General features: G+C 41.5%; 1 protein-coding gene and 1 non-coding gene across 2 annotated transcripts; both read left to right on the top strand.

The window, feature by feature from the left end:
* Window positions 1-1,713: 1,713 nt before the first annotated feature.
* LOC131298344 (pentatricopeptide repeat-containing protein At4g21065-like) lies at window positions 1,714-3,682 on the top strand. The gene has a single exon (XM_058323748.1). The coding sequence runs from the start codon at window positions 1,758-1,760 to the stop codon at window positions 3,603-3,605; it is 1,848 nt and encodes a 615-aa protein (XP_058179731.1). The 5' UTR covers window positions 1,714-1,757; the 3' UTR covers window positions 3,606-3,682.
* Window positions 3,683-13,230: 9,548 nt separating this feature from the next.
* Window positions 13,231-13,337, top strand: LOC131299329 (small nucleolar RNA R71). The gene has a single exon (XR_009190711.1). It is a non-coding gene; the product is annotated as a small nucleolar RNA R71 (small nucleolar RNA).
* The last annotated feature ends 2,510 nt before the right edge of the window (window positions 13,338-15,847 follow it).

Genomic DNA, 15,847 nt, shown 5'->3' with positions numbered 1-15,847 from the left:
TCCTGTACTGGGAGTTTTACCCTGATAGCTTCCCATGCAGAGAAAACTGAAAAGCCATTGGGATGAGGGAGCCACACAACTGAATCTTCTTGTAAGCAGTTAGGCTGAAAATCTGGAGGGGTGTGAGCAACTATAAATTGAGTAACCCTATTCCTTTGCCTAGGCCATCTCCAAGCCCCATTGTGAATAATAGAGGAAACCTTTGCCGACAAAGTCCTGCCAAGATTGTACACAACACTCGCACCAAATCTTTTAAAAATGGGACCAAGAGGGTGCCAATTATCCAACCATAAGTGAGTATTCTGACCATTCCCAATCTGATACTTGATGAGGGTTTGACCTAAACTCCTAAGATTCAACACCTTTCTCATTGTCCATGAGGCATCACTCGGGATGTCCATGGACCAAAAACATTGACCTTTTATAATATAAGTATGTATCCATTTCACCCAGAGAGAGTCAGCTTTATTGCAAATGGCCCAAAGGTGTCTAAGCATTGTGGCTTTATTCCATTCCTTTATCCTCCTAAAACCAAGACCACCCTCCTTCTTAGGGCTGCAAACATGGTCCCATTTAACCTTGGCAGCAGAGGACTTCATCTCTGAACCTGACCAAAGGAAAGCCATCAGAGTACTCTCAATTTCTTTGATAGTTTTGCTAGGAATAACAAAGATGGAGCTCCAGTATACTTGAACAGAAAAGAGCACTGATTGTATGAGCTGTGCTCTACCTCCATATGAAACTGGCCTATTTGACCACCCCTGAATCCGTTTCAGAATTTTCTCCTTAAGAATCAAACAGTCAGCAGCCTTTAATCGAGAAGATATGAGAGGAACCCCAAGGTACTTGACAGGGAGGTGAGCTTCAGGGATGGGCAGAATGCAACTCAAAGCCAGCTTGACAGTCTCAGAAACCCCAGCATAAAATACAGAGCTCTTGTGTATGTTAGGTTTGAGACCAGAGAAAGAGTAAAAATCTATCAACAATTGGTTAATAAGATTGAAAGAGTCTTGAGAAGCACCACACAGAATGAACAGATCATCAGCAAACACTAGATGAGTCAGGCCTATACTTCTGCATTTAGGATGGAAACTAAAAGGACCCATTTCCACTCTAGAATGAAGAAGAGCTGTAAATGCTTCCATCACAAAGAGGAAAAGGTAAGGAGACAGAGGGTCACCTTGTCTCAAACCTCTCATACCTTGAAAATAACCTTCCAAAGACCCATTGATAACAACAGAATATTTAGCTGAACAGACACAACTTTTGACCCAATTAATGAATGCAAAAGGAAAGCCCATTAGGTGCATAATGTCAAAGAGGAAAGACCAGTCCACTGAATCATAAGCCTTCATCAAGTCAATCTTAATAGCACTCCTAGGCTCACCATCATCCCTGTGATAGCCCCTGACTAGTTCTTGCATGAGCAAGACATTATCCACTATAGATCTGTTCTTAACAAAAGCAGACTGAGATTGAGTGATAAGACTAGGGAGGAGAGGTTGTAATCTGTTAGCCAACACCTTAGTAATGCATTTATACACTACATTACAGCAAGAAATAGGCCTATAGTCTTTGATAGAGGTAGGAGAATGGACCTTAGGAACAAGAGAAATGGCTGTAGCATTCCAAGCTGGGGGCATGATACTGAACACAAAGAATGACTGAATAGCAGCAATCAAATCAGCACCCACCACTTGCCAGTTCTTCTTTTTTATTTTCTTTGCTCTCTGTTGCCCGGAAATGGTTCCAAGAAGATGAAGAGATTTCTCCTACAAATCTCAACCAACACTTACACTTGCCAATGGACTAGACACTTGACTATTAAGCTTACCCATTCAATCTCAGTACCCACTTACAACCCTGCAACTCAAACGACAGAACTACTCCAAACCAATCTCATGAATTTGCTCAAAAATCACACCCACACAAACCAAGTCCTCACCCAAATCATCATCAACAACTGCATACCCATTAACCAGTTCTCTTTCATGAAACTCATAGACAGCTCTGTATCCTCAATTGGGTTCTCTCCCTCTGCCCATCTCTTTACACAGTTCCAAGATTTTATAGACTATGATATATGTACTCGGCTCATAAGAAGTTACACACAGTCGAATAAGCATTTACATGCAGTTTTTGTGTATACCCACATGGGTAAAGCCGGTATTTTGCCCGATTTTTCAACTTTTCCGGCTGTTCTCAAGTCGGTTGCTCAGTTGTGCCGTCGAGACATTGGGGGATCAGTACATTGTCGTGTAGTTAAAATGGGTTTTGGTTCAGATGTATATACAAACACTGCTCTTGTTCATATGTACTGCAATTGTTTGCTTCCCGACAAGGGTCGTTGCGTGTTTGATGAAATGCCTGAGAGAAATGCAGTTTCGTGGAATGCACTTATAACTGGTTACACCCATAACAGGAAATTCAGAGAAGCGATCCAGGTGTTCCGAGATATGCAGGCTGCTGGGGCTCAACCGAGTGAGGTCACCATGGTTGGAGTTCTATCAGCTTGTGCCCATTTGGGAGCACTAGATCAGGGGAAATGGATTCATGACTATATTGTTTGTAATAGACTGCAATTGAATGTGTTTGTGGGTACTGCTCTTATCGACATGTATGATAAATGTGGGGTTGTTGATGAGGCAGAAAAGGTTTTCGGTGCAATGAGAGAGAAGAATGTTTATACTTGGAATGTTTTAATTTCTGGGTATGCCATGAATGGACAAGGTGAAGCTGCTTTGCAAGGTTTTGATAAGATGATCCTAGAGAATATTAGGCCTGATGAAGTTACCTTTTTGGGTATTCTGTGTGCTTGTAGTCACCAAGGCTTCGTTGACGTAGGTAGGAGGCATTTCATAAGCATGAAAGAAGAGTACAATTTGAAGCCACGAATTGAGCACTATGGATGTATGGTGGATCTTCTTGGTCAAGCAGGATTCTTAGATGAAGCTCAGGAGCTAATCCATACAATGAACATGAAACCAGATCCCATCATCTGGAGGGCATTGTTGGGTGCTTGTCAAATCCATGGACATACCCAATTGGGGGAGTTTGCAATCAAAAACCTTATTGAACTAGAGCCGAACAATGGGGAGAACTACGTCTTGCTATCAAATTTATATGCTAGAGACCATAAGTGGAGTCAAGTAGGAGAAGTGAGGGAAATGATGAATTATAGAGGCATTAGAAAGGTCCCTGGTTGCAGTTCAATTGAAATCGAAAATGTGGTATACGAGTTTGTGGTATCAACTCTCATGGAAAAGGAATACGAGGAGCTCTATAAGATGTTGGTTGATATGAAAAAGGAATTGAAAGTGGCTGGTTATGCTACATATACTGACATGGTTTCTTATGACATCGAGGAAGAAGAGAAGGAAAATACTTTGATGTATCACAGTGAGAAGCTTGCGCTTGCATTTGGGCTTCTAAAATCATCACCTGATATGACCCTGAGGATAGTGAAGAATCTGAGGATTTGCCAGGACTGCCATCAATTTTTCAAGCTTGTTTCATTGTTGTATAGAAGGGACATTGCCGTTAGGGATAGAAACCGGTTCCACCATTTCAGTGGCGGAACTTGTTCTTGCAAAGATTATTGGTGATAACAATACATTGACTTTGTTCCAAGGTTTTTTTCAGAAGTGCTTGCTCTTGCTGCTAGTATTCAAAATCGATGAAGGGGGAGTTGGCAATCAATGGCTACCATTCATGAACTAAGCATATATGGCAATGTTGACTCCAACCCAATGAATTATAAATCGCATGTGACCTCCTAATCTGTCCCATCCATACTAGCTAACCCTAGCATGTCCAATTAGAAAAAAATGCAACAAGAAAAGTTGCAACACCTACAATTAACCATGTCGGACACGTGTCTCGAGCATCTCGTGTCCTCATTCAATACGTATGGGACACGAAAAGTGAGGCCGTTAGACTAGTCTATGATTCTTAGATGTCTCCTTAAGAAAATCTAGAGGCATTCTATATCGAATTCATGTATGGGTTTCCAAACTGACGATCTTATGAAAAAGTGTATCGCCGTGTGCGTTAGATTGTGAGATTTCAAAGAGGGGATATTATCATAAAATTTTCACACCATGTATTCAACTCAACCCTATAGTGTGGGATTGAGGTCTGCACGAATCACTAGATACCAAACATCAAACCCCATGGTCATGGGTCCTTCTTCATAGTGGAAACTGGGGGAATCATTTGATTGATTTCTTTGACAAAGGCAGCTGTTGTATGCATTTTTCACCCAAGTTAGTTCTGGGGGCTTCTCAGGTTAAGTATAAGAGTCCTTCTAGGAAACCGACGGGCCCGAATCATCGATACAGGGACCGAGGTGGGCCCTGCGCAGCGGTCGGTGTAAAATCGGGCTCCAATCTATCGGTGTCCCTAGAATTTTCGTAAGTATAATACCTGGCAAAAATAAAATAAAAAAACCAAGTTCATAAAACTTTTACAATTGTCCTCGACGAGTTTTTGTGTTCTGAAATCTTTGCATAATAATCTCATTGTCAATGCCCCTAAATAAAACGGCTTCAATGTAAGTAATCAAGCAATCATTTATCAATTGATCTCACATTCGATTCCTTAGCCCGTTCTTTATAAATCTATATACTTAAAAAAGAAAGCAAATAATTTTAACATAGCCTGATTTTTTCGCACACTTAACCCTCAAATTAGAAGATTCAAATGAAAACTAAAAATAAGAAGGAATTACCACACTGGAATCTGAATCATTATATACTCCTCCCATCCTTAACCTTGTAGATTAGTGTGTGTAATTTGCTTGGACAAAAGGATTCTAGAAATCGAAAAGGCTTCCTGACCGCGTCATTCCGTGTCAAAAATAAACTTATAAAGCTTGGAGTTAACTACTACTCCGTAGAATAGTGGTTAAGACCGAGTGTTGAATCCACAGAAACAGTATGGCTAAGTTACTATAATTTTAATTAACTTTTAGACTAATTCAGAAGAAACTGATTTGAGTTGTTTGATTTCAGAAAACTAATTAATTAAGAAAGCTACTAATTATTTGATTTGAAAACTGATGAGAAAAAGATCTAGGGTTTTGAATCCACCCTAACCACGTAACAACGATATGCATAGGCTAGGTTTAACATTCAAATCATTAAAGACTATCATTAGTGCTTGCAATCCCTTTCGATAATCGTCAAGAAGATAATTGAGTTGTTAAAAGGCATAAACTATCCCATAGCACGGACCGTCTCAGAAGTACGGTCTAGCCGCCTAATGGCACGATCCGTCTTACGAGCATAATTTATCTCAGAACTCCAACCACAATCAAAGACTACCATTGTTTAATTCCGTATTTGAAAACCGCGAATATAAATATGGAACAGATTAAAAGTATTAAAATCATTCCATAAAACTGAAACGAGTTCTAGTTAAACAATCGATCCGAATATTAAAATCTAAACCTATACATATACAAAGCTACTTGGCACGGTGCTTCATCTTCTCCCTAAATGAGGGTTTAGCCGGCCATGGAAGCCGAAATCCTTTGTTCGCAGCCCTGTTTTGTCTCCGTTCTCTGTTATTCGACCAATCCTTTCTGAAGCCCCCTTTTTCGTCAACCCTACTGCCCCTAATATATTGTATATAATATAATAACATGTGCCGACATTACGGAAGGCTGGCCCAACTTTCCCACAATTCACTTGTTAATCCTTTACCCTTTTTTTTCAATACCAACCAAGACCAATGTCAATAGGCCCAATCCTGTCTCGGAAAATCATAAATCATGTGCAACCCATAGGCCCAGGAATAATTCTTGATTAACCCTTTTACAATACAATACTGCTCGGGGCCACCACATAAATTGTATTGTTTATAGCATAACAATTCCATTAGACCTTTCCATTTGCACATTTTCGCACCCATCGGTCTCCAAGGCCTACAAACACAATGAATGCTAAAATATATCAAGTAACAATGTAAAGGGACCGACAAAGCGTAAATTAGGTGGATTAAATGGGTGCTTTTCAGCACCTATCACACCCCCCAACTTACACTTTGCTAGTCCCAAGCAAAGAAAAGAATTAAACAACTAATGAAAGCAATGAAAGATAGGACATTTGAACCCCCGCGTGCTCCGGTAGGACGAGTTTAGTCTCGTAAAAGTGCAAGGGTTATCAGCAGTGAACACCCACAAACACGGGGAACCTTTCAACACAAAGAACACAACCTGTCATGCAACTCATTGACATATCAAGCAGAGGACACAAAGCTACCACAAAGATATAGCAAGGCAAACATAGTTCCGAGCGCTAACAATTAAGAAATAAACTGTGGCACTGAAGCTTAGCGTGTGTGAATAAGGGCCTCAATCACATATGAACAATAACCAACCACTCTCTGCGGACCGAGCCTCGACTTCAATTCTTACTGTGTCATGCACTCACAAATGAAATCACTCGATACAAGGTGCATTATGAACTCTCGAGTGTGCGGTTTGGAGGTTACGTAAATAGAAAGCAAAGTACTCCGCACACTATGACACGAAAAGAACACTTTATATAGTGGACACACAATATCATGAACAAAATGCCAAGTATTGGAACTCTCCACCAATCAATCCTCAACCCAACACCCCTAAGATCAAATAGGACTTTATTCAAGGTCATAGCATTAGGGATGGGATAATGTATCAAGGCTAGGGTAAAAATAGATTCAAGTGTGAGAGAATAGGCGAGTATTTCAACTAAACAGGGCAAATATGCAATGTGTACCCCGCGAACATTAATTCAACTCCACCTCATCTCTCATTCCAACCTTTCAACATTTTTCAATTACAAAGCAACCATTCCTCCTTTTTCCAACTTATCGGTGCCCCTTTTTCTTTTTCTTTTTTATATTTTGTTGTGTTTTTTTTTTAAGGGACACCACCAATACTTCACAAAATTCAACAATCTACCCAAAAATTAACCTTTACATTCTCACCTTTCTCCAAACACAATATGGAAGGTGGAACTAACCAAGAAAAGGCTAAATCTGTAAGGCTCAATGTGGCTCGCAAGGGATAAATGTGAACACAAAGGAACGAATTGGCTTAAATATCAAGAAAGTGCCTATAATCCTCTCCCAGGGGTGTAACATTCATGTGACAAACCAAAACCAAAGGATATTGTTATGCATTCAAGTTCCAACACTCGACGACCAAAGATGATGAGATTGACAACAAATGTGTTTCTTTCCATGACAAACAAAGAGTTTAATTGACACCACTCCAATAAAAGATAAGGCTGAAAAGCTCACAAGGATATAAGTCTCCACTAATCATAGCCTTTAAGAACAGTCAAATCATAGCTCAAAAACAATCAAGGCCCGACGTGCAATGTGCAAAAATGCTAAAACAAAAGTGCCAGCAGTCTAGCAAATTGAAACTACTCTGCCAAAGAGATATCGAAATGGTAGCAGAATGCTTATACTCAAGTAATCAACAAGCGAGCACAACAAACAATAATCTCATGCAAAAATGCTCCCATTTTTTAATTTTCAATTTATCTTATTTTTTTCAATTTCAATTTTTATTTTAAACAAACTACTAAAGAAAGCACCCAAAGTATGCCCCACCCCCCAACTTAAACTAGCCACTGCCCTCAGTGATTGCAAGGCACTAAAAGGAATAAGGCAATGGAAAGAAAGAGGGAGGAAGGATATCACCTCGAGTGGAGAAATAAGCAGAGCAGAAAAGATATGGCGGCCGAGAGGCCCCCCAACTTGAACGAAACAACCTGCAATGCGTTAGTCTCTACCAAAACAAGATACGAAAATAAATTACAAAACTAACTGACAAAACAAAAACTAAGCAAAAAGAAAAGAAAACTCGTGAGATTGCATAAAAAAATAAAAAATAAACAACAATTAAAATCCACCACTTTCTTCACGCGAAAGACACGGGTACTACTTTTCTCCCTTGTCAAAGACTGTGGTTCCCTACTTGTTGGAAGAGCAATATGCGTAGGATTCAACAATATCTTGAGAAGTGGTGCCATCATCTAATAGGCTGTCACTCCCTCTGGGGCTGCCAGATCCCTTACCCACCACTCGGCTTATGAAGCAATCTCCGCCAAGTTGGACACTAAAGTCGGATGGTTCAGACAGATTTCTCGCTGCTAACTACGCACCTGCCGCCAGACCCAACCTCCTAAGTACTACATACATAGCTTTGACAAGGTGGCTATACCAGACCGTTGGAAGCCGTTCGAGCACGGCAAACACTAGAGGTATCTCACCCTCTATAGATTTAAAGTCTCCTAGATTTCATTTAAAACTCAATTATCCGGATAAACCAGATCAACTAAGTCAACTTCCTCAATCACCTCCTCATTATAAATACCTTCCCCACATGGTTTTAAACGTTGACCGTTAACCTTAGAAACTTTACCATCCTGTGGATCTTTAATGTCAACTGCCCCATGGGGAAAAACTTTTTGAATTATGAAGGGCCCATCCCATCTTGATCTCAACTTACCTGGAAAGAGACGAAAACGAGAATTAAAAAGCCACACTTTTTGATTTGGTTCAAAGGATTTTTGGACAATATGTTTATCATGAAAAGCTTTAGTCCTATCCTTGTAAATGCGTGCACTCTCATAAGCATCATTACGCAATTCCTCTAGCTCACTCAACTGGAGACGACGATGAGACCCGGCAACAATCATATCAAAATTAAACTTTTTAATGGCCCACAACGCCTTATGCTCCAACTCTACGGGTAAGTGGTACGCCTTACCAAAAATCAACCGGTAAGGAGACATGCCAATAGGGGTTTTATATGCAGTTCGGTAAGCCCACAATGCATCGTCTAGTCATGTTGACCAGTCTTTGCGATCAGTCCTAACCGTTCTAGCAAGAATTTTCTTTATCTCCCTATTTGAAACCTCAACTTGGCCACTAGTTTGCGGATGGCAAGGTGTCGCCACCTTGTGGGTGATAGAATACTTACGCACTAGTGCTGCAAAATGTTTATTAACAAAATGGGTACCCTCATCACTTATTAACAAATTGGACAGCCAAACCGACTAAAAACGCTGCTCTTAAGGAATTCGAGCACCACTTTATGATCATTTGTTTTTGTGGCCACCGCTTCCACCCACTTAGACACATAATCTACCGCCACAAGAATATATTCATTCCCAAAAGAGTTAGGGAATGGTCCCATGAAGTCTATGCCCCATACATCAAATAACTCCACCACTAGAATGGAGCTCAATGGCATCATGTCCCGGCGGGATATGTTTCCGGCATGCTGGCACCGAAGACACGTCTTATAAAACTCGTGGGCATCTTTAAATAAAGTCGGCCAATAAAAGCCGCTTTGTAACACTTTTGTCGCCATTTTCTTCCCACTTAAATGTCCCCCGCATTCAAGAGTATGACAAAATGTCAAAATACTATGATACTCACACTCAGAGACACAGCGCCGAATCATTTGATCCATGCAATACTTAAAAAGTATCGGATCCTCCCACAAATAATGCCCAACTTGAGAAAAGAATCGGTCCTTATCGAGACGGGACCAATGCAAAGGAATCTCACCGGTGGCTAGGTAATTAACAATAAAAGCATACCACGGAGGCTGAACTTGTGACACCTCAAACAATTGCTCATTGGGGAATGAGTCATGGAGAGGCACAGTGTCACATGAGGAGTCAACAAGGATATCCTCGACAAGTGGTCAGCCACAGAATTTTCAGAACCTTTCTTGTCCCGGATTTCAAAATCAAACTCTTGTAGCAACAGAATCCATCTAATGAGCCTAGGTTTCACATCTTTCTTAGAAACCAAGTGACACAATGCAACATGATCAAAATACACAACAACCTTAGACCCGAGGAGGTACGACCTAAACTTGTCTAATGCAAAAACAACAGCGAGTAACTCCTTCTCCGTAGTAGTGTAATTCAATTGAGCATCGGAGAGGGTTTTACTCACATAGTAAATCGCATGGGGAACTTTGTCAACATGTTGGCCAAGGGCAGCGCCAACTGCGTAGTTGGACGCATCACACATGATTTCAAAAGGTAATTTCCAATTGGGTGACTGCATAATAGGTGCGGAGGACAGGGCATCTCTTAACTTGATAAAGGCCTTCATGCAGGCCTTGACAAAGGCCTTCATGCAGGCCTCGTCAAACACAAATGGCACATCCTTGGCGAGGAGATCGCACAAGGGTTTAGCAATCTTACTAAAATCACGAATAAAGCGGCGGTAGAAGCCCGCGTGTCCTAAAAAGGACCTAATCTGCTTAACAGAAGATGGGGGAGGGAGTCGCGAAATTAAGTCAACTTTAGCTTTATCCACCTCAATCCCCCTCATAGACACCACATGTCCCAACACCATCCCCTCTTGAACCATAAAATGGCTCTTCTCCCAACTTAGCACTAAATTTTTCTCAATGCATCGCTCAAGCACCTTGCTCAAGTTGCGGAGACAATCATCAAACGAGGTCCCAAAGACCAAAAAGTCATCCATAAAGACCTCGAGAAACTCCTCCACCATGTCGGAGAAAATAGATATCATGCACCGCTGAAAAGTAGCAGGTGCATTGCACAAACCAAATGGCATACGCCGGTAAGCGAAAGTGCCAAAAGGACAAGTAAATGTAGTTTTCTCTTGGTCTGCAGGGTCGACGGGCACTTGATTGTATCGGAATAGCCATCCAGAAAACAGTAATAGCTTTTGCCTGCTAAGCGCTCTAAGATTTGGTCAATGAAAGGTAATGGGAAGTGATCTTTCCTAGTCATGGAATTGAGCTTACGGCAGTCAATGCAAACACGCCACCCCGTGGTGACGCGTGTCGGGACAAGCTCACCTCTCTCGTTCTCGACCACAGTTATGCCCGACTTCTTAGGCACCACCTGAGTGGGACTCACCCACTTACTATCCGCGATGGGGTATATGATACCCGCATCCAAAAGTTTCACAACCTCCTTCATTACCACTTCCTTCGTATTCGGGTTCAACCTCCGTTGCATCTCACGTGATGGTTTGGCATTCTCTTCGCAATTGATGCGATGCATGCACATGGAGGGATCAATACCCTTCAAGTCTGCCACGGACCACCCTATCGCACTCTTATACTGCTTAAGTTTCTCAACCAATTGACCCTCATGTGTGACAGAAAGGTTAGACGCAATAATAACCGGAAGGGTGTCATCGGTACCTAGACACACGTACTTGAGATTAGCCGGAAGTGGCTTCAACTCAAGTTTCGGTGGAGCCTCAATAGACGGAGGGGCTGTCTCATCAGAAAGTGCGGGAAGAGGTTCAAACTGCGCTGTCCACTTTGGAGGTGAATTATTAAGTAACAGATTCACCTCCTCGACGGATTGATCGATATCATACTCCTCATACCCAAAGTGTGCCAAACAAGCGGCCAAAGGTCATCGATCAAAATATAAGGCAATGCCTCCTCCACCAAGTCCTCCACGACATCGACTGCGAAGCAATCTTCCTCCACTGAAGGGTGTTTCGCGGCCTTGTAAACATTAAGCTTAAGGGTCATGTTCCCAAAGGTTATCTCCATCTTTCCACTCCTAACATGAATATTGGCATTTACGGTCGCTAAGAAAGGACGACCAAGAATAATCGGAGTCTGCTTTTTGAGGGTTTGCACCGGTTCTGTGTCAAGGACTATAAAATCAGTCGGAAAGTAAAAATCATTAACCTTGACAAGAACGTCCTCAACTACTCCACGTGGCACCTTAATGGATCTATTAGCTAATTGCAAGGTAACCGGCGTGGGCTTCAACTCCCCAAGCCCAATTGTTCATACACTGAGTACGGAATCAAGTTGACACTAGCCCCTAAGTCTAAAAGTGCTCGCTCTATGGCATGCCTCCCAATGACTATATTAATAGTCGGGGTACCAGGATCTTGCATCTTAAGGGGAGCATCTGATTGAAAAACAGAGCTCAATTGCTCGGTGAGAAGGACCTTTTTAGACACATTGGTTTGGCTTTTCCTCTTTTGAGTGCAGAGGTCCTTCAGAAATTTCGCATAAGTTGGGACTTGTTTGATGGCATCTAGGAGTGGGATGTTAACTTTCACTTGCTTGAATACCTCAAGGGTATCCTCCATAGATACTCCCCTCTTAGGAAAGGGAGATGGTGCATTCAAACATGATGGGAACGGGGCTTTAGACACATAGGGTGGTACCTTAGAGCCCGCTGACACAGAAGTGGGTGATGCAGGTGTGATTGGAGGGGTTCCCTCTTTACTCTGTGAACTCTACTCCCCAAAGTCATCAGGGTCAGAGGGAGCCAAATGCTCCTTTGATTTCGCTTTCTCTGGTCGGGTTTCGACCTCTCTCTTATTGCGTAATGTCATGATTACTTTAGCATCAGCAAGAGGCGGGTCATGAACCACAAACTGTCCTCCAGGGGGTTGGACAGGCTGACTGGGCAACCTACCTTCTTCCCTACGATTAAGTGCATTGGCTATTTGATCTACTTGGGTCTCGAGCCGCGAGATGGACTGGGTATTAGAACGCACTTGCTGTTGGGTATCAGTTAAACGGTCAAGCGCTTGCAGCACCTTATCCTCGAAGGATGGATCCCGTGAGGATTATGTGGGTGCTTGGCAGTTTTGTGAGCAATAGGCAGTTGGATTAAATGGAGTATTAAAAGGCCTAGGCTGCTGGGCAGAGGAACTACCCTGCTCTTGCGATCTCCACGAGAAATTAGGATGTTTGGCCCAACCTGCGTTGTAAGTACTAGAATACGGATCATTACCCAGTTGAGAGAACCTTCGTGCATTAGCGTACCCTTGTGCAGTATTAACCTGCTCCTCCACAAAAATAGGAAATTGTGGTGCCGCAGGACAATCAGTGATGAAATGGGCCAGACTAGCACATAAAGAACATGCCTCCTGAGAAAGTGGAGGCTGTGACGTGGCCGGTCCCATACAAAGAAGCTTTTAACCTTTTCAGTCAGTATTTCGACTTTGGAATTGAGGTCATAAGATGGTTTGATCTCATACATACCTCGTGGCTTATCAGAGCCAGTAGTGACTGACTTACCTCTTCTCTCAAAAGAAACATTTTGTAGGTACCCTTCGCTCATAGTTTCGAACAATTGCCAGGCTTCCTCTTCACTCTTAACCATCACAGAGCCTCCACATGAGGCATTAACCATCACACGATGCGGCAAAAGCAGGCCAAAATAAAAACTTTGTACTAATTGCCACTTAGGTATGTCATGGTGCGGACACTTACGAATGAAATCCCCATATCGCTCCCAAGCCTCATAGAACTGTTCATTCTCAGCTTGTTGGAAAGTGGTAATCTCTTGCCGAAGTCCGAGTGTTTTCCTATGGGGAAGAATTTCTTAAGGAATGCCGCACTCATTTGCGCCCAAGATGTTATAGAATTAGTTGGCAAAGTACTAAGCCAATGTTTGGCGTTCCCTATCAAAGTGAATTGAAACAAAATCAATCTCAATGCATCCATCGAAAAATTATGAATTAAAAGCGTGGAACTGAGGGCTTTAAATTCAGTGATGTGTTGATATGGATCCTCTTGAGCTTGCCCTTGAAACTTAGGGAGCATTTGGAGTGTATCGGGCTTAATCTCATAGTTGTTAGCCGTGATGGCGGGTAATCATACACATGATGGTGTAGTGTAAGCCGTGGGGGCGAAGTGTGAGTTGAGAGGGAGGGGGTTAGGTATCACAACCCTCCTCTCTCTATTAGGATCATCATTTGCCATTGTGACTAAGTCGGTCTTTCTATTACCCTTACGTCTCTTTTCCAAGTCAAAATTAAGAGGTACGAGTTCAGTTTCCTGTGACCGACGACCAAGCATGCAAGTTCAATACCCCTTGATTGTAAAATGGGGTGCTCCAGACACAGACACTAATTTGCCAAAAATAAAAACAAACTCACAGTGGGTCAACGAAATCGCTTTATATCACGGCACCGCTTCTTCACAATGATCTTTGCTCGTTTTGTCGCCTCGTAACCTGTAGTTAAGACTTGCAAAACTAACAAACAAAATAAAAATAAATACCAATGAACTAAACTAAAAACTAATTAAATTAACGCAACCGTGCAAACTATCCCTGGAAACGGCGCCAAAATTTGACCGCGTCGTTCCGTGTCAAAAATAATATAAAGCTTGGAGTTAACTACTACTCCGTAGAAGAGTGGTTAAGACCGAGTGTCGAATCCACAGAAACAGTATGGTTAAGTTACTATAATTTTAATTAACTTTTAGACTAATTCAGAAGAAACTGATTTGAGTTGTTTGATTTCAGAAAACTAATTAATTAAGAAAGCTACTAATTATTTGATTTGAAAACTGATGAGAAAAAGATCTAGGATTTCGAATCCACCCCGACCACGTAACAACGATATGCATAGGCTAGGTTTAACATTCGAATCATTAAAGACTATCATTAGAGCTTGCAATCCCTTTCGATAATCGTCAAGAAGATAATTGAGTTGTTAAAAGGCATAAATTATCCCATAGCACGGACCATCTCAGAAGTACGGTCTGGCCGCCTAATGGCACGATCCGTCTTACGAGCATAATCTATCTCAGAACTCCAACCACAATCAAAGAATACCATTGTTTAACTCCGTATTTGAAAACCGTGAATATAAATATGGAACAGATTAAAAGTATTAAAATCATTCCATAAAACTGAAACGAGTTCTAGTTAAACAATCGATCCGAATATTAAAATCTAAACCTATACATATACAAAGTTACTTGGCACGGTGCTTCATCTTCTCCCTAGATGAGGGTTTAGCAGGCCATGGAAGCCGAAATCCTTTGTTCGCAGCTCTGTTCCGTCTCCGTTCTCTGTTATTCGACCAATCCTTTCTGAAGCCTCCTCTTTCATCAACCCTACTGCCCCTAATAAATTGTATATAATATAATAACATGTGCCGACATTACGAAAGGCTGGCCCAACTTTCCCACAATTCACTTGTTAATCCTTTACCCTTTTTTTTCAATACCAACCAAGACCAATGTCAATAGGCCCAATCCTGTCTCGGAAAATCATAAATCACGTGCAACCCATAGGCCCAGGAATAATTCTTGTTTAACCCTTTTACAATACAATATTGCTCGGGGCCACCACATAAATTGTATTGTTTATAGCATAACAATTCCATTAGACCTTTCCATTTGCACATTTTCGCACCCATCGGTCTCCAAGGCCTACAAACACAATAAAATGCTAAAATATATCAAGTAACAATGTAAAAGGACCGACAAAGCGTAAATTAGGTGGATTAAATGGGTGCTTTTCAACACCTATCACTTCCGTCATTGAGCCTCCCTCTTTTCCTCTCTCTTTCTACGAAGTACTGTATATGGTAATTTGGTAAACAGTCCTGCTATCCGCAGAGACAATTTACAGAGAACCACGTAGAGACAAACGCATTTGGCCCCATTTCGGGTCCCAAAAAAATCTAGAAAAATATCCATAAATTTTTGAATATTATTTTATGGGGCACTGTAAAAAATCAGGTCCAGCGAATATCGGTAAGTATTACTTTTGGATTCATAGGGATACTTATTTACGGTCCAAGTGTTTTACGGAGGAAATGAATCGCGGTAATCCGAATTTTAATGAAACTTTTTCGAATTTTGGACGGTCGCGATGCTTTGCGGTAACCTCTGTAAAGAAGTTTTATCGCCTTTTAGGCTACTTGTACCTTTACCTCGTGGATTTTCAGGTGCGACACATTTGGTATGTGTATGTATGGATAATGGATTCAACATTTTTTTTTTTTACAGTGGTGTCATGTAGTGACTGGTCTTTTTTTTTTTTTTACTGTAATTTCTGGAAAATTTTGG

Source organism: Rhododendron vialii, chromosome 8a (genome assembly GCF_030253575.1).
Source record: "Rhododendron vialii isolate Sample 1 chromosome 8a, ASM3025357v1".
NCBI classification, from domain to species: Eukaryota; Viridiplantae; Streptophyta; class Magnoliopsida; order Ericales; family Ericaceae; genus Rhododendron; species Rhododendron vialii.
This window is presented reverse-complemented; position numbering and strand designations above follow the sequence as displayed.

What these genes read in the sequence shown, in the direction of transcription:
- LOC131298344 (XM_058323748.1), top strand. Translation starts at nt 1,758, where the DNA reads ATGAAGAGATTTCTCCTACAAATCTCAACCAACACTTACACTTGCCAA.